Genomic DNA, 22,299 nt, shown 5'->3' with positions numbered 1-22,299 from the left:
AAGTAGTGGAGAGGCCAACTGTTGGGACACACTATACTTTCCCTTTTGATGGCTGTGGAAAATGGCACATTGACCTCTGACTATTGCCATTCATTGCGATGCCTGATGGGAACACACTTTTCTTTGGCCCATTTCTTTCTTTGCTCTCTGCAGAGTTTGTGTCTCAGTAAGCACCTAAGGTATAAATGAGGCTCTCTGTAGGCTTAGTTTTTCCAGGTCATGTTCTGTGCCTCTCTCTGCAAAATTGTGTCACCTTGGCTGGTTTGTGGCCTGTGAAGCAGAAACTGGCTGCTACTGGGAAATAATTACTGAGAGTAGCAAAGGCAGCACCCTCTGCCCGTTCTCCAAGCAGACCCAGTGCCAGCCAGGTAACATTATTAGAAGAGCACAGACCTCACTAAGGAATTGCTGGCTAAGCTGAAGAACCAGCATATCTCAGCACAAGATGTCTGTTCTTGGGGAGTGCCACTCAAGGTACACAGGAAAGAAGAGCCCCACCTGCCTTGTAGGGGTAGTGTATCAGTTACTCTCTTATTGTTGGGACAAAACACCCAGCCAGAAGCAGCTTAGGGAAGAAACTGTTTTATTTTCAGCTAATAGTTTTGAGGAAAAGTCCATCTTGGAAGGAAAGCATGGCAGGAGCCAGAAACTGCTGTCACGTCTTCATATCATCAGAACAGAAGTGCGGAGAGATAGCAAGTGGGACTAGTCTACAAAACCTGCATCTCATCCTCAGTGACTGATTTCCTCTAGCAAAGCTATGCCTCCTAAAGGTTCTTCAGACTTCCTGAATAGTGCTGTCAACTGGGGATTAAGTATTCAAACATATGACTCTGTGGGGGACATTTCAAACCACCACACCCAGTATCCTTCTGTCTGGGGCCCATGAGCCAGGAAGAGATGTTGGGCTGTCCCTGCCCAGATTGTCTTCTTTCTTTGTGTAAGAGAGGACAGGCACATGAGACCACTCACCAGATGCTGTCCTATTGCGGGGGAGGGGGAAGTGAGGAAGAATCCCCAAGGAAGGTTTGTACTAAGAAGAAATGTATGCTAAAGAACCAAAGCAAAACAAACAATAATAATAAAAACGAAAAAGACTATTTTCCCTAAGAATCAAAGGCGGAATACTTTCTGGGGCTAGTTAACATGAACTTGGTGACCATTAATGGCTGGCTCCTGGTGATTCCTTCAGTAGAGTGGAGAGTGAGCCATGTGCACAGTGATGAGACCTCAATAACGCTACACCTTACTGAGCCCCCCTGTGTGGTTCTGTGACTGAGGCCATGAGCAGAAAATTGATATGAGGCTCTTGTATCTGCACATGCTCTCCTATTCATTTTTCTGCATCATATTCATGCCTGCTTTTGTATCTGTGCATTTGTCTGTATGCCATCCAAATCTGTTTCATCACTCTAGTCCTTCCAGAAGAGCATATTGAATGTACCTTGCTGTGTCATCCTTCCCTTCCTCAAAAAGAACAGACATGCTCCTTGTCCTCCTGCAAATCTGTTCAGCCAAGGCCAGCTGGAGGTGTCTCACATGGTGCTTGTGCATGTTACATGAATGTTGCTTGCACAAGCCATTTCCCATCCCAGCTGGAGACGCTACTTAGGTTCACTACTTTCTTTTGACAGTCATCACTCTGCTATGTGCTATTTGGCATTTTTTTAAAATTTTTTATTTATTTATTTATTTATTTGAGAGCGACAGACACAGAGAGAAAGACAGAGGAAGAGAGAGAGAATGGGCGCGCCAGGGCTTCCAGCCACTGCAAACGAACTCCAGACGCGTGCACCCCCTTGTGCATCTGGCTAACGTGGGACCTGGGGAACCGAGCCTCAAACCGGGGTCCTTAGGCTTCACAGGCAAGCGCTTAACTGCTAAGCCATCTCTCCAGCCCCTATTTGGCATTTTTTAACTCTACCATCTTTTGAATGGGCATTCATAAAATTGATTAAAATATGTTCAGTGCCTTGTGTTTCAATTTACATATTTATTTTTGAGGTAAGGTCTTACTCTAACAAAGGCTTACCTAGAACTCACTATGTAGTGTCAGGCTGGCCTTGAATTCTTAACTATCTTCCTACCTTTGTCTCCCAAGTGCTGGCCTTAAAGGTGTGTGTCACCATACCTAGCTTCTGTTTCAATTTAAATGCCATCTGTACTTTAAATTTGTTTTTGGGTGAATGTTCCGCCCCTCCCGCCAGCAGGAAGAATGACAACAACAGGATTCTTCTCAAGCACACTTTATTGGGAGCTCCAAGCTGAAAGAGAGAAGGACCCCGACCCTACGGAGCGCCAAGCTTATATACTTGTGGTCATGTGGATGTGAAACGTTGTCTGATTGGCTTAAGTCTCATCAGACAACTTTGCATCACCCAATCGGGATAGGTGAGCAGCCATGTTAGGATAACGTCATATGCTCATGTGCAAATGATTAGGATACAAAAGCAGTAAACAAGCTGATGCAGCAAAGCCTGATGAAGCCAGTGCGGCTCCCCACAGTTCCCCCTTATAAAAATTGTTTTGAACCTCAGGATACCCGATCCAGGACCAGCCCTCATGATGGCCAGTCCGATGGAGGGTAGAGCCCAAGACCAAAAGCCTGCTTAAGCACCTTCCCGAGTGCAATGGGAAAAATCCCTTCGGGGTGCAAAGGCTGCTCATGCAGGGATGTAAGCCTTCCAAGGTGCAATGACAACAAGGTCACTTGGTGTGCAAAGGCCTTACAGTAGGCAGGGTGGAACTAACCATGGGATGTAAGCCTTCCAAGGTGCAATGACAACAAGGTCACTTGGTGTGCAAAGGCCTTACAGTAGGCAGGGTGGAACTAACCATCTCGCAGGCTCGCCAGCCACACTTGTGGAGATGCTCCTTGATCCAAAGCCATAAGTGCCTGAACAATCTTTACGTTATCCTGCTGACGTTGTCGTCTGATTTGACAGATAAGCCAGAGACAGAACACCATACCACACAGAAGGGCTGCTCCGAACATAGCCACCCCCACCCTTTCCTTAAAGAAAGAAAATGCAGAAGATAGATAGGACTGAACTGGCATAGGGACAGGCCATGTTCTGGCCACAGCCCAAAATTGCATCTTAATTCCCTTTATCATCATCGGCAGGAGCAGGCTCAGGATCATCAGTAGTAGTAAGAAGGTTGTCATTCCTTGTCTTCTCATGACATACAATTCGAGTCAACCGCTCTGGCACCCAGATAGGATCAGCTTGGCCCTGTGGAAAAACACAAACAGCTCCCCTGGCTATAACTGGATCTGGGCCTTTCCAGACATTTTCAAGTACATCCTTCCATTTTACATCTTCATAACAAGAAGGGGATTGGGTCATATGGAGATCAGCTGCTGTTAGACCCGCAGCATCAATCGTCAGAAAATTCAAAGTAAAAAGTACTAGAGATAATTTATTCTTGGGGGTGTGGCCTTGGCCTATTCCCCCTTTTTGTTTTTGTAAGCATTCTTTAATAGAACAATGGGCTCGTTCAACAATGCCTTGCCCTTGCGGATTATAAGGAAGGCCAGTGGTATGAGCGAAGCCCACAGCATCACAAAACTGGCGAAAACCTTTTGCAGTATAAGTAGGTCCATTGTCTGTCTTCAACGCCTGGGGCTTACCCCAAGCTGCCCAGGCCTCTAAACAATGAGTAATAACATGCTGAGTACGTTCACCAACAAAAGGAGAAGCATAAATAATTCCTGAACAGGTATTGATAGACACATGTACATATTGCAACTTGCCAAAAGATGGGATATGCGTAACATCCATTTGCCAAATCTCTCCCGGACACAGTCCCCGGGGATTAATGCCAATATGAGGAGAGTGCAAGAAAGGGGCACAGGCAGGGCAGTTGACAGTTATATCACGTGCCATGGCCCGAGATATATTAAATTTTTTACACAGCACTGCAGAGGACACATGATACAATTTGTGGAAATCCCGAGCCTTAGACAAGTTATCCAAGGACAGAAGAAAAAAAACCCATGTGGCTTTATCAGCAAAATCATTGCCAACAGCCATGGGACCAGAAAGCATAGAATGAGCTCTAATATGTTGAATAAAAAATGGATTGGTTCGAGACCAAATTAAACGTTGCAATTTAGATAAATATACAGCAACAGGACTAGAATCTTTAATGAGGCCTGCTACTTCTAGATTTTTAATAGCATTAACTACATACTGAGAATCAGAAATGAGATTAAAAGATTCACTGAAAAGTTCAAACACATGACATACAATTTGGCATTCCACTATTTGAGGAGTATTTGGTTCAAATTGTACAGTAACTGGTTGTTGTCCCTGAATTACATAGACTCCAAGGCCTATCTTAGAGCCATCAGTATAGATATCTAAAGCATCAGCAATAGGTGACTGCGAGGTAATCTTAGGGAACACAATGGGGTGTAGTGAGACAAAATGTAATAAAGGATCCTTGGGTAGATGATTATCCAATTTTCCAGAGAAGGAACACATCAATATGGCCCAATCATCAGTAGTAGCAGCTAAAATACGTACCTGTTCAGAGTTATAAGGGGTAATCAAAGAATCAGGTGCCACACCAAAGTGCATCAAAGATGATTTTATACCTTGAAGAGCAAGGGTGGCTACCATAGTAGGATAATGCTCTATGCATTTTTTAGGAGAAGAATGAGAATGTATCCAAAGCAAGGGACCTTGTTGCCATAAGACTCCTGTAGGAGTTTCTGGTGTAGCAAGAATGCGCAATAAAATAGGTTGTCCTGGGACTATTCTGCATAACTGTGAAGACTGTAACGCTTGCTCTACTTTAAAAATAGCTACTCGTGCAGCTGGAGTTAAAGCTCTAAATGAAGAAATATGTGAATCACCTTCCAATATTTGAAATAGGGGTCTCAGCTCATGGGTAGGAATCTTTAGATATGGTCTGATCCAATTTATATCCCCTAACAACTTTTGAAAATCATTCAACGTCCTCAATGCATCTATTCTAATTTGTAATTTTTGAGGTCTAATAATATGTTTAGTAATTGTTACCTACCTGTCCTTTCTGTACCTTTTCACTAGCTATATGTAAACCATAGACTTCAAGATCCTTCTTGAGAGATAGAAAAGCTTTTGACAAAATATTCTCTACGGGAGCCACTAAAAGGATATCGTCTATATAGTGGCAAATCCTCAATTTTGGGAATCTCTTTCTAGTAGGTGCTATTGCTAGGCTTACACAATGTTGGCAGATAGTAGGACTATTGGCCATCCCTTGCGGGAGAACTCTCCATTGAAACCATTGATCAGGTTCCTCATGATTGATAGCTGGTAGAGTAAAGGCGAATCGTTTACACTCTTCCAAAGCCAAATGAATGGAGAAGAAACAGTCTTTTATGTCAGTAATAATAAGAGGCCAGCCATTCGGCAAGCTAGATAACAAAGGGAGACGTCGCTGAATCGGACCCATAATTTGCATTTGTGCATTTACAGCTCGGAGATCATGAGGTAGCCGCCATTTTCCAAACTTCTTTTTAATAACAAAAATAGGAGTATTCCAAGGAGAGTGAGAGGCTTCTAAGTGACCTAATGACAATTGCTCTTGTATTAGTTCTTTTGCTGCTAGGAGTTTTTCTAAGGACAGGGGCCACTGAGGTACCCAAACTGGTTCAGCTGTTTTCCAAGGAATGGGAATTGCATCCTCAGTGGCCCCTAGGAAAAACCCAACCCTCATGTGCCTGAATTACCTGAGGCCACAAGAGGATCTACCTGCCCCTGTAATTTTTTACCTAGTCCTCTACCTGGTATATGACCCATCATTTTCATAATAGATTGACTCTGAGGAGAATACTCATTAGTTAATTTTAAATTCATTTGTGCCAAAATATCCCTTCCCCATAATGTAGTAGGAATATCTACTACATAAGGAATAACTTTCCCCTTTTGTCCCTCAGAGGTAGACCATGTAAGTTCCCGAGAACTAATAGCTGGAGTTTGAGCATACCCCAAACCTTGCAAGGTTTGTGAAGATGATTGTTTGGGCCAGTTCTTGGGCCAATACTTAGTTGCAGTAATACTGCGGTCAGCTCCCGTGTCCAGCAATCCCTGAAAATGTATCCCCTCAATAATAAGTTGTAGAATTGGTTTCTCATTTAATTCCATGGATAAGTATGTCAAATCAACTCCTGTAGAGCTGAGTCCTTTGTTCCCTCTAATTTTCTCACCAGAAGGGAACTGCTTATGGAGGCTAGGAATAAGCAGTAACTGAGCTATCCTGTCCCCAGGTGAAATGGCAATAATTCCTTTCTGGGATGAACAAAGCACTTTTATTGTGCCTGTATAGTCAGAATCTATGACTCCTGGAGTAATAGTCAATCCTCTTAATGCTGAGGAAGATCTACCAAGCAGTAAACCTACAGTATTAGGGGGCAATGGACCTTGAAAATCTGACTCCACAGGTTGCACTCCCATCTGTGGTGTTAATATGAGTCTGTTGGTGGCACAGATGTCCAATCCTGTGGAACCTGGAGTGGCTCTTCTGATTGTGCCAGAGGACAGAGAGATGGATTCTGAAGTGCCCCATATATTTGAGGGCCCTGAGGTCGGGGGCCCCTGACCCCATTTTTTGTATTAGCTGTTGACTGATTAATTGGTCATCCATTGATATCTTTGACAGAGCGACACTCATTCGTCCAATGTTTTCCCTTTTTACACTTAGGACATAAGCCAGGCAAGCGCACCTGACCCTGCACTCTAGAATTATTTTGAGGGCATTGTTTTCTAAAATGTCCAGTCTTCCCACATTTAAAGCATGAAGAAGTTCCTCTGTGCCCCCTAGTGGCAGCCAAGACTGCTGCAGCAAGCCCTGCATTAGATAGTGGACCGCCAACTTCTCTGCAGGCTTTCATCCAAGCCTGAAGTCCTTTTCCCTTCCAGGGCATAATTGCCCTCCTACAGTCTTTAGTGCATTGCTCATAAATTAGTTGTTCCACAAGTGGCATGGCTTGGTCAGCATCACCAAAAATACGACCAGCTGCTTCCATCATGCGAGCTACAAAGTCTGAAAATGGTTCAGTAGCTCCCTGAATAATTTTAGTAAGGTTGCCTGATACTTCCCCTTTATTTGGCAATGCCCTCCAGGCTCTAAGAGCGATGTCATTTATTTGTGTATAAACTTCAAGAGGAAACGCAATCTGATTATTAAGCCATTGTCCTTGTCCCATAAGCATATCAAAATTCCATACAGGCTGACCATTTGCTGCATTAGTTCTGGCTTGACTTTGGGCAGCATCAGTGTATAAAGATTTCCAGTCTAAATATTGTCCTAGGCTTAGACAAGTCTTAGAGACTCCAAACCAATCTGCTGGGGTCAAAGCTCTATTGGCAAGACGTTCTAACAACGCCATAGTAAAAGAAGCATTTATCCCATAAGTTCTAGCTGCTTCTGCAAGATCCTTGAGCTCCTTATACCCGATAGGTTCATGGTATCTAACATGTGTATCATGAGTCTCAACAACTGGATAAGCACTAGCCAGCTTTCTCCAAGTATCTGGTTTTATCAAACTACATCCGGATGAAGCACACGCCCTGGGCGGAAGTAGACCATCTTGTTGTTTACACCTCTTGCTCGTAGAGGCATAAGCTGGTGGAGGAGCAAAGACACCATCTTTTCTGGGTCTAGAACATTCCCGACCACACTCGGCCTCTACTTCCTCAAAATCCTGTTCTTCCTCTGGAGTTAATTCTTCTCCCTCAGATTCACTAGAACTTTCTATATATAAATTTACAAGTTCCGTCAAATCTGGATATAGCTTCGGACCTGAATTTGGCCCTCCCTTTTGCATTTCACTTTTATTCTGTGCACTTTTATTCTGTTCTGTCTGAAACCTAGGTTCTCTTTTTATTTTAACCTTTTTTTGTTTTCCCCTTTTATTTTCTTCAGACTCTGACATGCTATCTTGATGATGTGCTAATATGCGTTGACCTTCCCTGATCACCTCTTCACAACGTTTGTCCTCCCTACCTAGCGGCTCCAAAAAGGTGGAATGGTGGTGTCCCATTCTGCAACCTTATATACGTTTGAGATGATCAACTAACTTATGTATATCAGACTTACAGATCAGTTACAAGCCAAAACTTAGCATATAGCACATCCAGGGGAACTTACCGGTACCGCCGCTCCGTGTGTTGAGTTCTGAATCCTCCCTGGGAAGTATCCTCAGGGGTCCTCTCAATTGGCCGTTTGTTGACAAGTCCCGGGTTTTGGCACCACTTGTTGCGCCCCTCCCGCCAGCAGGAAGAACGACAACAACAGGATTCTTCTCAAGCACACTTTATTGGGAGCTCCAAGCTGAAAGAGAGAAGGACCCCGACCCTACGGAGCGCCAAGCGTATATACTTGTGGTCATGTGGATGTGAAACGTTGTCTGATTGGCTTAAGTCTCATCAGATGACTTTGCATCACCCAATCGGGATAGGTAAGCAGCCATGTTAGGATAACGTCACATGCTCATGTGCAAATGATTAGGATACAAAAGCAGTAAACAAGCTGACGCAGCAAAGCCTGATGAAGCCAGCACGGCTCCCCACAGGTGAATCTCTCTCTCATATATATATCATCCCCTTAAGACCTTCCCCCTTTTCCCTTCCTTTTAGCCTTTTTCTAGCTTATGGGCCTCTGCTACTGATTTTTTGTTCCAGCTCACAGACAAGTGTATACATTTGTATCTAGGATTCACATATGAGAGAGAACATGCGATGTTTGGCTTTCTGGGCCCAGGTTACCTCACTTAGTATAATCCTTTCCAGACCCATCCATTTCCCTTAAAATTTCATTTTTCTTTGGCTCTGAATAGAACTCCATTGTGTAAATGTGCCACACCTTTATTATCCACTCATCTGTGGATGACAACTAGTTGTGTCTCAGTTGCATTTTGGGAAGGGTGAATTTGAGCTTGATAACCCAGCCACACTTCCTGTTCATTCTCTGCTTCCTGACTATGGATGTATTGTAAGGGTAGCTGACTTTCTGCTCCTGCCACCATGCATTCCACACCATGATGGAGTTTCCCTTACAGTTTGAGTTTCTCTCAAAACTGTAAGCTGGAGTAAACTCCATCCTTAAGCTGCTTCCTGTCAGGTATTTGGTCACAGCAATGAGTACAGTAAGTAATGACCATCTAAGTGGCATCTTCCTGCCTGTCATGCAGGGCTGACTAAAATAATAGTTTCTGCTGCATGCTGCAAGTGAGCAGTGTCTGGTTTGTAGATGACACTCTAGGGTGCAGCTGATGCTCCTTATGCTCCAAAGTGTAAAGATTCTGTTTAGCCCTGTGTGTGTGTGGGGGGGGGAGGGTGTGCCAGGGTGCTCTGAGTCTGTCTGTGGTTTCCCATGAATGCTCCTTTGATCTCTCAGGCACCCAATTTCAGCAAAGCCTAACTCCTGCCTACAGGGCATCTTGCATTATACTTTCCTGGGTTCTTTGATAAGCAGTGTGGGAGGGAACACTTAGTTTGGGCATGACAGCTTAATGAATTTCTCTAGTAACTTATATCAAAGATAATTTTCCTAAGCCTAAGAGTTGAAACAGTGTATTTTGATAGGAAATAAACAGGCTTCAATGGAGGAAATGAGAATTTTCACTACTGCTCCAATGCTTTTGCTTTAAAAATTTTCATAACGTGCTTTCATTAACTAAAACACCCATCCTTCCTTTTCTCTTTATATTATATCTTGTTCCACTTGGCTTCACTGAGATTCAAAATGAACTGATGTAGAAAGTAAACCCAGAGAAACCGAGTGCCGTCTTGAGTTTCCTCTGAAGAATTGCTCTTAGACTGTCAGCTAAGTTTCAGTTAAAGCACTAGATATTTTAGCAGTCTCATAAATGATTTGTTTCCTTGACAAATTATCTTTCCCTGAATAGTTTGTGATGAAACCAGAAGCATGCTAATAAAGTCAACAGGAGGAATTCCTAGCTAAAGCAACCCTACAAAAAATATTAATGTGAAAATTAATATGTAGAGTCAAGGAAAGCTTTTGTTGGAGTGCTTACTTTTTATTGGAAGTTGCTAAAGTTGTAGTGTAATTCAGGTGTTTAGGATTGTGGTGGTTTGAATGTGAATGTATGTCTCCTACAGCCTCGGGTATTTTTGGTTAAGGGTAAACTTCCCAATTAAGTCTCCAGCAGCCTGCTGGAGGAGGTGTCACTGTGAGCAGATCCTGGGGGCCTAGCCCTAAGGTGTGTTTGGGGGCAGATCTTGATTGGAGCCGAGAGTACTTTGAGCTCTGGTGCTGCTCATGGTGCTGGTTGTTTGGTGGTTTCTCTCTGCTTGGATCTTAGTTTGAATGGGAGACCCCCAATTTCTTCCAATTGCTTTAGAGGTTTTTCTTTTTAATTTTTATTTATTTATGAGGGGGGAGGGGAAGAAAATGAGAATGGGTGAACCAGGGCCTGCAGCTGCTGCAAATGAACTCCAGATGCATGCACCACCTTGTGCATCTGGCTTACATGTGTCCTGGGGAATTAAACCTGGGTCCTTTGGCTTTGCAGGCAGGCACCCTATCTCCAAGCCATCCTTCCCACCCTGATTCAGAAGTGTTATTCAAGCTTGTAACTTGGCGTTACTGTGGGTGGATTGTTGGCCAGCCCAAAAGTGTTTGTTACTAGAAGCATATCTGAATTTCCAGCGAAAGTTTTGAAAGTACCTGAGTCCTGTCTGCAGTTCCTGAAGCATGCTTGCTTGTGCTGTGGGTGGTGGCTTTTCTTTCCTTCTGCCTGGATCTGTGAAAGGGGGTCAACTTCTTCTGCCATTATGGAACTTCTCTTCTGTTTGTAAGCTTCAATAAATTCTCTTCCTTCATAACGGTGCCTAGTTTGGAAGGTCATCTCAGCAATGTGAGGTTGACTGCTACAGGGAGCCAGCTTCTTCTGTCATTGATGAAACTTCCCCTGAATCTGTAAGCCTGAAATAAATTCCTTCCTCTCATAAACTGTGTCTGGTTGGATGTTCATCTCAGTAATGTAGAACTGACTACAACAGCTATAATTTGATCAAAAGGCATCAGCAATGAGAAATGAAAAGTGTTATTAGCAGAGGTTCCTGAGCACAGAACTGTGAGCCAGGCACAAGGGGGCTTGGGCAAGGAGACAGAGGAACAAAGGGAAGAGAAGCACAGATGTTATAGATGATGATCCCAGGGTGACAGGTGGATCATTTGTGGGTGTGGGGTGAAACTTCTGGCTAGAGCAGTTAGGCTTGAGGTTGAGATAAAAAGGTTTTGTGGACAAGAGTGACATATCTGGAGAGACTGGAGCCTAAATATACACAAGGAGGAAATATGAAAAGTTCCATGGGCCCCTTGATCTTTTGATTTTAATTTAATTTGAGGGATATGTAAATGATTTAGGAGGTTTTAGAGGTTAAGGTTTTTACCTGTGAAGTCTAAAGACCCAGGTTCAATTCCCCAGATCCTACATGAGCCAGATGCACAAGGTGGTGCATGCATGTGGAGTTTGTTTGCAGTGGCTAGAGGCCCTGGTGTGCCCATTATCTCTTTCTCTTTCTCTCACTGTCTCTTTCTCTCTCAAATAAATAAATACATAAATATTTAAAAACATTTTATTTGAGAGAGAGAGAGAGAAGCAGACAAAGAGAGTGAGTGTGGTTACTTTAGGGCTTCCCACTACTGCAAATCAACTCCAGACACATATGCCAGTTAGTTCATCTGGCTTTGTGTGAGTACTAGGCAGTCGAATCCTGATGGTTAGGCTTTACAAGCACATGCCTTTAACTGGTGAGCTATCTCTCCAGCTCTGCTTTTAGTTTTTGCATGTGTACATGCATGCATGCATATGGGTGGTATGTGTGCATGTATATGCATGTTGGAACACATGTAGGCCAGAGGACAGCCTTGGGTGTTGGGTGTCTTCCTCAGAAATATAGTCTACTTTTTCTTTTTTAAAGACAAAATCTCTCATTGGCTTGGATCTCATCAGTTAGGCTAGGCTGACTGGCTAGTGGCTCCAGGGATCTCTGCCTCCCCATAGCAGGGATTACAAGTGTGTACCACCATGCTTGTCTTTTTATGTGGGTTCTGGGGATTGAACCTATGTTCTCATTCCTGCTACTAAATTATTTCCCCATTCTGCTCCTATGAAATAGTCTGGGAAGAGACCAGAGAGGTAGAGAGTCTGGCTTTGAGAATCCAGACTCCATAGTCAGTGTGCAAAATATTTGAATTCTGGGCCAATATCTTTCTTTCTCTGTGACCCTGCTGAATTTACACATCCTCTCTGAGCTTCTGTGTCAAGAGGACAATGACAGGAGCATTATTTCAAGAACTAAGTAAATGAGAATAAAGGGCTAGGCACAGTTGTGGCCCAGAGTCAGTGACTGTTGAGTATTAATCATTATTAACTGGCTCAACTGCAGAAAGCAATAAATTGCTTGTAGCTATAAGAATTTCTCTGCACAAGTCTTTCCACAGATAATGACAGTTTCATATGCATTCATGTTTAACATATTTTAGCACAGCAAATACTCAGCCATCTGGTAGCCTCAGAGTTGTAAATAAGCTTACCATCATCAACCCCTTGGGGTGACCATCATGCATCCCAGAAGTATGAAGGATTTCAGGCTTTAACATGTGTGTAATACATAATGGCCTTGATGGAAGTCAAAGTGAGTTGAAGCCCAGCTTCTAGAAAACATCACTATGTCAACTGGGCTTATAAACTCCTAGGGATCCAGAAAGCTTACTAATTGACATCAATATAAATTCATGTAGCTGCTGGCAGTAAGTGAGAACAAAATGGAATCTGCTTCCCTTCTAGCTTGTTATAAGCTGCAGTTGGGGCCAGCCACTGTTAACCACATTTGTGAACTGGATGTGCACCCTCTTTGCCTATGTCTTTGAAGAAATATGTAGAATTCTGTGCTATGCAGGTGTCAATTCAAGAAAACATTTTTCAGTTGTTTTAAAATTATATTCACCATTGATAACACTGCCAGGGTGGGGTCCCTATAGTGTGTCTGTCCTGTTGAAGAGATTGTGGCAAGGTGGGGAAGCCATCCTGGAATATATTCCTCATGCTACCTCAGGATGTGACCCTGTCTGGATCTGGTCATTGCACAAAGAGCAGCCTTATGGGATGTGGTGAGGTTTGGGGGTCAGGAAGCTGCAGCTACCTTTGTAGGAAGGCAGCCGTTTTCTCTCGCATCCCGGTGCCTGCTGTTTTGTAAAACAGTTTATTATTTTATTTATGTCTCTGTGTGTATGTATGTGTGTTCCAGTATACTACAGCATGCATGTGGAGGTCAGAGGACAACCTCTAAGTGTTGGATCTCCTTTCACTTTGTTTGAGAGAGGGTCTCTTGTGTTTTGTTGTTGGGAAGGCCAGACTAGCTTGTTTCTAGTGTGAAGAAAGGCAAGTGTATTTGACTGTGACCAATTAAAAGGTGGCCTTTGACCAAAGTTCCTATGCCATAGAACTCATTATTTTAAAATGTAGAATACAGTGGCTGTACCCACAGGTGGTCCAAACACTATGCATGCTCTAATTCAGAATGTTTTGTGCACCTCAACAAAGACTATGTACATACTCCAGTCACTGCCATTTCCTCCCCTCAGTGACCCCAAGTTAGACTTTAGATAGCCATAATGACATGTTGGTAGCCATTTATCTGTTTTCTATCTCTGCATTTGCCTGGTCTGGACATTTCATGAAAATATAATTGCATGCTATGTTATATGGCATTCTATGGTTTACCTAGCATTGTGTGTGTGTCACAATTGGCTTGTTTTTTAATACAGGATCTCATGTAGTCTAGGCCAGTCTTGAATTCACTATGATTCTAATATTTATATTATATTCTTGATCCTCCTGTATCTGAGTGCTGGGATTACAAGAGCACACCACCATGCTCAGTTTAACATCATTTTCAAGTTTCATCCGTCCTATTGTAAATCAGTTCTTCTTTTCTATGGCTGAATAATGTTCCCTTGGTGGATAAAGACATTTTGTTACCCATCAGTGGATAAGCATGTCATTCTTTGCCTTTAAAAATGTGTTTCTTGGGCTGGAGAGATAGCTAAGTGGTTAAGGCACTTGCCTGTAATGCCTAACTACTAGAGTTTGATTCCCTAGTACCCACGTAAAGCCAGATGCACAAGATTGTGCATGCACCTAGAGTTCCATTTATAGCAGCTGGATGCCCTGGCATGACCATTCTTTCTGCCTGTCTGTCTTCTCTCCCTTTCTTTCTGTTTGCAAATAAATAAACAAAATATTGTAAAAAAAAAACTATGTTTCTAAGAAGGCTCCTCATGAACACAATTTAAAAAATTCTTTTAATTGTTATTTATTTATTTGAGAGCGACAGAGAGAAAGAGGGAGAGGGAGAGAGAGAGAGAGAGGGAGAATGGGTGCACCTGGGCCTCCAGTCACTGCACATGAACTCCAGATGTGTGTGCCCTTGTGCATCTGGCTAATGTGGGTCCTGGGGAACCGAGCCTTGAACTGGGGTCCTTAGGCTTCACAGGCAAGCACTTAACTGCTAAGCCATCTCTCCAGCACATGAACACAAAATTTTAACTCCACCAGAGGCTTTGTCATAGACTTGCCAAGGCTGTCCCTATTTGGTCTGAATTCTCTTACTGGTTCTAAAGCTTGCTGGGTTTTTGTGAGCACCAGTAATTCTCAAGTCAATGCTCCTCTAGAAGACTGTAGTTTTGGTGTGTATGGACCTCCCTGAACATTTGTGTGTATCCTAAGGATAGAAGTAGAGTGATCTTTAGACTTCAGTGGCCCCTATGCCTGCACAGGACATGCTCTTACTGTGGAGCCATTCTGCTCTTAAAGCACATGCACACAGACTTGCCTCCTTCTCATGCATTGCTTGTTCTTATTGTTTAATATCTGGATGGGCTGTATATCCACTTCTGTTTTCTTTCTAAACTGTTGCCATTACATGTCATTGTCTGGATGATTGGATTCCTGACAGGCTTTTAATTTTATTAAAAAAACTCTTTTTATTGACAACTTCCACAATTATAGCCAATAAACCATGATAATTCCATCTCCTCCTCCACTTTCTCCTTTATAGATTCACTCTCTTATCCTCTCCCCTACCTGTCTCAATTAGTCTCTCTCTCTCTCTCTGTTTTTTCAAGGTAGGGTCTCACTCTAGCTCAGGCTGACTTGGAATTCATTATGTAGTCTCAGGGTGGCCTTGAATTTAGCGATCTCCTACCTCTGCCTCCTGAGTGCTAGGATTAAAGGCATGCACTACCATGCCTGGCTAGTCTCTCTTTTATTTCAATGTCATCATCCCCCCCACCCCCATTACGAGGGTCTTGGGAAGGTGCTAGGCATTGTGAGTTAATGGGAATCAAGGCCACTTTGTATCTGAATGATTACATTATAAGCAGTCCTACCCTTCCTTTGGATATTACATTCTTTCTGCCACCTCTTCTACAATGGACCTTGACCTTAGAAGGTGTGATAGACATATTTCAGTGCTGAATACTCCTCTGTCACTTCTTCTCAGCACTATGGTGCCTTTGTGGTTATTCCAGTGGTTACCACCACCTGAAAAGAGAAGCCTCTCTAAGCAGAAGTGACAGTAGCATTAATATATGGGTATGAACATTAAGAGAAGTGCTGGGCTGGAGAGATGGCTTAGTGGTTAAGCACTTGCCTGTGAAGCCTAAGGACCCCGGTTCGAGGCTCACTTCCCCAGGTCCCGCGTTAGCCAGATGCAAAAGGGGGTGCACACATCTGGAGTTCATTTGCAGAGGCTGGAAGCCCTGGTGCACCCATTCTCTCTCTCTCCCTCTATCTGTCTTTCTCTCTGTCTATCACTCTCAAATAATAAAAAAAAAATTAAATATAAAAAGAGAAGTGCTTACTTGGCACTTTTGTGAGCCTTATATAAGCATTTAGCCAGACATAAGTAGGAGTTACACTCCTATGGATTATGATAATCCCTGCCACAGGCTTTTGATTAGGCTTTTAGTACCAGGAATGTATTCCTTCCCATGGAGTGGGCCTTCAGTGCAATTAGTGAGCAGTTGGTTTCCCCTATAAGCAACATGCCACTATTGCACTGTTTGGTCATTTGGCATGGCTGGCTAAACTTAAGGCTTACAATGTCCACTGTTTTCACTGCTGAAGACTTCTCTCTCCCATAGGGCTGCATGCAACATGGCTTTTTCTGTCTTTCTGTCAGCTGGTCTATAGGGAGGAGGTATTCAGTGCAGCTGCAGCAGGATATCCCAGTGACCTTGCAGCTGAAGCATGCAATAGGGTCTTACCGTCTATTTCTGGTGGGAAGCCAAGAGCCTTAGCAATGGCCCTTAATATTTTGTGTGCTCCAGGGCCCTTCCTTGCCAATAACTCACTGGAAAGTATCCCACCCTGGCAATGACATTTTTCTAGTAACAGTCTATGCCTTATTGGTGCATCATTATCCAAAAAGATGTTTCCATATGGCTTATTCATAACATCTTAAATTTGATTAACCCCACTCCCCACCCTTCTTTTACTCAGTCTCTTCCTGTGATCTCATGCCATTGTATCCCCAATAATCTATTAACCTACTTAAACATATGGAATACCACACCCTTAAGTCCTCCCCTCTCCTCCCTCCCTTATAGCCCCTTTCTAGCTTACTGGCCATTGCTACCAACTTTTGCTCCAACTCATGTATGAGTCTAAACATTTGCAGCTGTGATGGCACATATGAGAAAGAACATATGATATTTGGCTTTCTGGGCCTGGGTTACCTCACTTAGTATAATCCTTTCCAGATCCCATCCATTTACCTGAAAATTTCATAGTTTCATTTTTCTTTACCACTGAGTAGAATTCCATTGTATAAATGTACAACTTCTTCATTATCCATTCATAGTTGAAGGACATCTAGGCTGGTTCCATTTCCTAGCTATTGTGAATAGAACAGCAATAAACATAGTTGCACAAGTATCTCTAAGGTAGTGAGATGAGTCCTTCCTGTCCCCCCCAAACCCTTTCATCCCTATTGTCTGGGCCTTGAGTTCCCTATCAGGTATGTCAACAACTTGAGCTGGTACAGGTTAGGAGTTGCAAATAAGTGAGACCATGCACCTTTTGCTTTTCTGTTATTGTATGAGTTTGCTGAGTTCAAAGTTCCAAATCTGTCCATTTTCTACAGATTTCATTGTATCATTTTTTCTTACTGCTAAGTGGAATCCCATTGTAAATGTATCCATTCATCCAATGATGGGCACCTGGGGTGGTTCTAGTTCTTAGCTACAATGAGTTGAGCAGCTATAAACATGGTTAACCAAATATCTCTGTGGGGAAGCATGTAACATTTTGGATAAATGCACAGTAAGGCATTACCTGGGTCTGTTGGTAGCTCAATATTCATGCTTTTCAGGAATTTTCATATTGATTTTCAGAGTGGTTGTACTAGGTTACATTCCTACCAACAGTAGATGAGGGTTCCTCTTTCCCCATATCTTCCCCAACATTTGTTGTTCTTAGACTTTTTAATGATTGCTATCCTTACTGGAGTAAGGTGACATCTCATAATTGTTTTAATTTACATTTCCCTGATGGTTAGGAATGTTGAACATTTTAAGTGTATTTTAAGTGTATATTAGCCATTTGTGTTTCTTCCTCTGTGAACTCCCTATTCAGTTTTCTGCCCCATTTTTGGAGTGTGTTGAATTTTTTAATTTTTAGTTTTCTGTGTTCTTTGTTGATTCTAGATATTCTTCTGTCAGTGGTATAGCTAATGAAACTTTCCTCCCATTCAGTGGGTAAATCTATTGGCTCTGCTTATGGTATGTTTGTCTGTGCAAAAGCTTTATAGCATCATGAGATGCTATTGGTTGAGTGCTTATTTAATTTCCTGGGCTATTGGGGTTTTCTTCAGGAAGTCTTTTCCCTCTCCTATATTGTGGAGAATTCCTCCTATTTTTTTCCAGTAGGAGAAGAGTTTCAGGTCTCATATTGAGGTCTTTAATCCATTTGGACTTTATTTTTGTGAATGGAGAGATGCATGTGGGTCGTTTCATTTTTCTACATATGGTCATCCCATTTGTCCAACACCATTTGCTGAAGATACTGTCTTTTCTGCAATCTACTTATTGGTATCTTTGTCAAAAATCAAGTAGTTATAGCTACTTGACCTAAAGCCTTGGTCTCAAATTCTGTTCCATTGGTATATCTTTCTGTTTTTTATGCCAGTAGCATGCTGTTTTTGTTACTATGGCTTTGTAATATAGCTTTAGATCAGGTATGGTGATACCATCACAAGTATTTCTTTTCCTGAGGGTATTTTTGGAGATTTGAGGCCTACTGCCATTCTGTATGAATTTTTTCCTATCTTTGTGAAGAATGATACTGGAATTTTTATTGGTGTTGCATTAAATCTGTATATTGCTTTTGATAGAATTGCCATCTCACAATATTAATTCTACCTATTCAGGAGCATGGGAGGACTTTCCATCTTCTCAATTCCTTCTTGATTTATTTCTTGAGATTTTTAAAATGTTTTCATTATATAGGTCTTTCATATCCTTGGTTAGTGTTACTCCAAGTTATTTAATTTTTTTGTTGCTATTGAAAGTGGGACAGCCTTGCTGATTTCTTTCTCTGTATATTTGTCCTTTGCATATAGGAAGGCTACTAATTTTTGGGTATTGATTTTGTATCCTGCCACTTTACTGAACAAATCACCTTAGAAGTTTTTAGATAGAGATTTTCAGGTCATTTATATAGGATCATGTCATCTGTCAATAGGGCTATCTTGACTTCTTCCTTTCCAATGTCTATCTGTTTTATTTCGTTCTCCCATCTTATTGCTTGGGCTAGCACATCTAGTCCTATGTTAAAGAGATAGGCACTCCTGTCTTGTTCCTGATCTCAATGGGAACTCCTTGAGTCTTTCCCCATTAAGTATTATTTGGGTTTTAGGAGCTTTATATCTAGCCTTTACTTGTGTTGATATAAACACTCCATGCCTATTCTCTCTAGCATTTCAATCATGAAGTAGTGTTGTATTTTGTGTAAGGCCTTCTCTGCATCAATTGAGATGATCATGTGGTTCTTTTAATTAGGTTTGTTTATGTGGTGTGTTATGTTGGGTGATTTTCCTATGTTGATCCATCCCTACATCCTTGGGTTGAAGCCTGCTTGATGAAGGTGGTTAATGCTTTTGATATATTGTTGAATTCAGTTTGCAAGGATTTTGTTCAGGATCTTTGCATGTAAATTCATCAGGGATATAGGACTATAGTTTTCTTTTCTTATTGTATCTCAGTCTGGTATTGGTATTATGGTGATACTAGCTTCTTAAAAAGAGATGGGGAGGATTCTCTGGTCTCTGATTATACAAACCAGTTTGAGAAAAATTGGTTTCAGTTCTTCTATGAAAGTTTAATAGAATCAAGCTGAGAAGCCATCCAGTACTGGAGTTTTCTCCTTGGGAGGTGTTTGATTAAGTTTTTAATCAAAACCTACTTGACAACAAAACAGAAATAAAAAAATACCATCAGTGTTGGGGAATTCAATACTCTACTATCATCAATAGATATATCATCCAGGCAGAAAATCAACATGGAAACAATAGAGTTCATCAATACCATAGATGAACTAACTAGACCTAACAGACATCTACAGAACTTTCTACTTCAGCTCTATAGAACACACATTCTTCTCAGTAGCCCATGGAACATTCTCAAAATAGACTATATATCAGGCCATAAAGCATGTCTGTATAAGTTCAGGAAAATTGAAAGGTATCTATTTATTCTTGCTATTCCTCTTGGGTTTTTTTTTTTTTTGTTCTTCCTATTTTTCTTTATTTTCTTGTATTAATTATTATTTGTATGTGGTTCATTTTTTTCCAGTTTTCTTATGTGTGTTCTTTCCTTTCTATTCAGTGTGAAGTATCCCTTCAAGTATTTTCTATAGAGCTGGTTTAGTGTTCATATATTCCTTTAGCCTGTTGTTGTTGTGGAATGTCCTTATTTCTTCATATATTTGGATTTATAGCTCTGCTTGATAAAGTAATCTTGGTTGACAGTTGTTATCTTTCAAAACTTGCAATGTATCATTTCAAGCCCATCTGGTTTTTAAAATTTGAGTAATCTGTTGTTATCCTGATGGGCTTGCCTTTGTATGTGACTTGATTTTTCTCTTAAACTGCTTTCAATATATTTTCTTTGGCTTGTGTGTTTAGTAGTTTAGCTATAATATGGCAAGGAGAGTTTCTTTCCTGGTTTTGTCTGTTTGGTGTTCTAAAAGCTTTCTATATCTGTACTGGCATCTCTTTCCCAATTTGGGGAAATTTTTCTTCTACGATTTTGTTGAAAACATGTACTATGCCGTTGGAGTGAAATTCTTCTCCTTCTACTGTACCCTGTAATCTTATGTTTAATGTCTTCATAGTGTCCTGAAATTGTGTCTTGAAATTACCATTCATGCCTCCCTCTGATTTTGTATTTTTCTTTGTTGGAGTATGTTAGATCTGCCTCCTGGCCTTCTCGCTTACATATTCTGTCCTCTCCTTGGTCCATTCTCTTGGTGAGACTTTCTACAGAGGTTTTCACTTGATTTACTGTGTTTTTATTTCTAGTTTTCAGATTGGTTTTTCTTCAGTATTCCCTTACTCTTGTCTTGTCACTTCATTAAACAGGTTTCCTGTGTTCTCCTCCAAGAGTTTGCTTTTTTCTTTGATTTCTTTGGGTTTTTGAGGTAGGGTCTCACTCTAGCCCAGGCTGACCTGGAATTCACTATGTAGTCTCAGGGTGGCCTTGAACTCACAGCCATCCACCTGCCTCTGCTTCCCAAGTGCTGGGATTAAAGGCATGCACCACCATGCCCGGCTCCTTTGATTTCTTTGAATATAGTTATAATCATTCTTTTGAAATCTTTGTGAGATATTTCATCTAAATCAGTCTCAATACAGATCATTTCTGATGTATTTATAATTTTTGGTGGAATTATATTGTCTTGATTGTTTTGTGTTTCTTGTATTAGAATATAGAGATTTTTACATTTTGGGTTAATCTGATGGTTGGTTTTTCTAATTTTCTAATTAGGTAGGGTCTTATTTGGGCCCAGTGTGACATGGAATTTACTATGTAGTCTTGGGCTGGTCTGAAACTCACAGTGATTCTCTACCTATGCCTCCCAAATGCTGTGGAATCTGGTGTGAGTGGAAAATTTCTTTACCTGGCTTCTCCTGTGACTCAAGCAGAGCCAGGTGGTCCTGTAGTGGGAGCTGATTCTGGCTAGTTGCCTGATTTCTAAAAGCTCTGGGTCTCTCCTGCTTCTCTACTGAGGTTGATAATGTCTTTGAAACCTTCACTTTTTGGTAAAATAGGGCATTTTTTTTTTCTGCTTACTTCCCCTGCTAGGCTGCTTTGTCAGTGACTACTGCATTGCCATCTTTCCCAGAAGTCCCAGTCAGGGTTTTCTTCATGTCTTCCCTATCCTTCTTTTCAGGTGGATCCTGTGTTTACCAAGGAAGTGAAAGCCCGATTGAGAAGGTAAGAGTGAGGCAGGCGGCTTTTTACTTGGTGGTATATGAGTTCACATTTATCAACTCCCAACACTTCTCCAAGCAAGTTGCAAGTATTCCCTCCATTAATAATCTGTGAAGTCCCACATGGTCATACTTTGTCCCATTTTACAGACAAGGAAGCAGACTGATAATATAAGATGTTCATCCTGCCCAATCATCAGGGAAAGGCTAGTGAAAACCATCTTGATTTTGAAATACTGGGCACCCATACTGACCTTGAACTCATAAGACTCCAAGTGATGGAATTACATGTGTCCTTAGTGAAAGCCACTTTGAGATCATGATATTTGACAGATTACATTTGAAAAGACTTCAATGTCAAGGCTTAGGATCATGAGGGTAGCTGTCTTTCTCATGCTCAGCTGAGAATTGCTCAGCCCCTTTAGAGAAGTTTATTGCTATGTTGGTTTTACATTGCCATTACCTGCCAGGAAAAGAGACCTGGCTATCCTGGTTGAATAAGGTGATTCTCAGTTTCTAAAGCAAAATCTTAGTAGAGCATGGGTGGTGGTTCTCTGCTATAATCCCACCATTCTTGAGTCTGAGGCAGGATAATTACAAGTTTGAGGCCAGCCTGAGTTACATAATGAGTACCAGGCCATCCTGAGGTTAAATCGCAAGACCTTATCCCCAAAGAGAAAATAGGGGGGCTGGAGAGATAGCTCAGTAGTTAAGATGTTTTCTTGCAAAGCCTTACAGCTTGGGTTTGATTCTCCAGTACCCATGTAAAGCCAGATGCATT

The 22,299-nt window shown here is 41.7% G+C and overlaps 1 protein-coding gene across 7 annotated transcripts in view; it reads left to right on the top strand.

The window, feature by feature from the left end:
- Positions 1–22,299, top strand: part of Glt1d1 (glycosyltransferase 1 domain containing 1) — a 173,962-nt gene that overhangs the window by 92,091 nt on the left and 59,572 nt on the right. For 6 of the 7 annotated variants that reach the window (XM_045155692.1, XM_045155690.1, XM_045155694.1 and 3 more), the window contains exon 9: positions 21,479–21,522. The exons of the other annotated variant lie outside the window; for it this stretch is intronic. In XM_045155692.1, the coding sequence (XP_045011627.1) occupies positions 21,479–21,522 (44 nt within the window). The remainder of the gene's footprint in view (positions 1–21,478; positions 21,523–22,299) is intronic. 7 annotated transcript variants of the gene reach the window in all.

This window comes from Jaculus jaculus, chromosome 8, assembly GCF_020740685.1.
Source record: "Jaculus jaculus isolate mJacJac1 chromosome 8, mJacJac1.mat.Y.cur, whole genome shotgun sequence".
Lineage (NCBI taxonomy): Eukaryota > Metazoa > Chordata > Mammalia > Rodentia > Dipodidae > Jaculus > Jaculus jaculus.
Note: the sequence above shows the minus strand (reverse complement) of the source record. Positions and strands in the feature narration are given on the sequence as shown.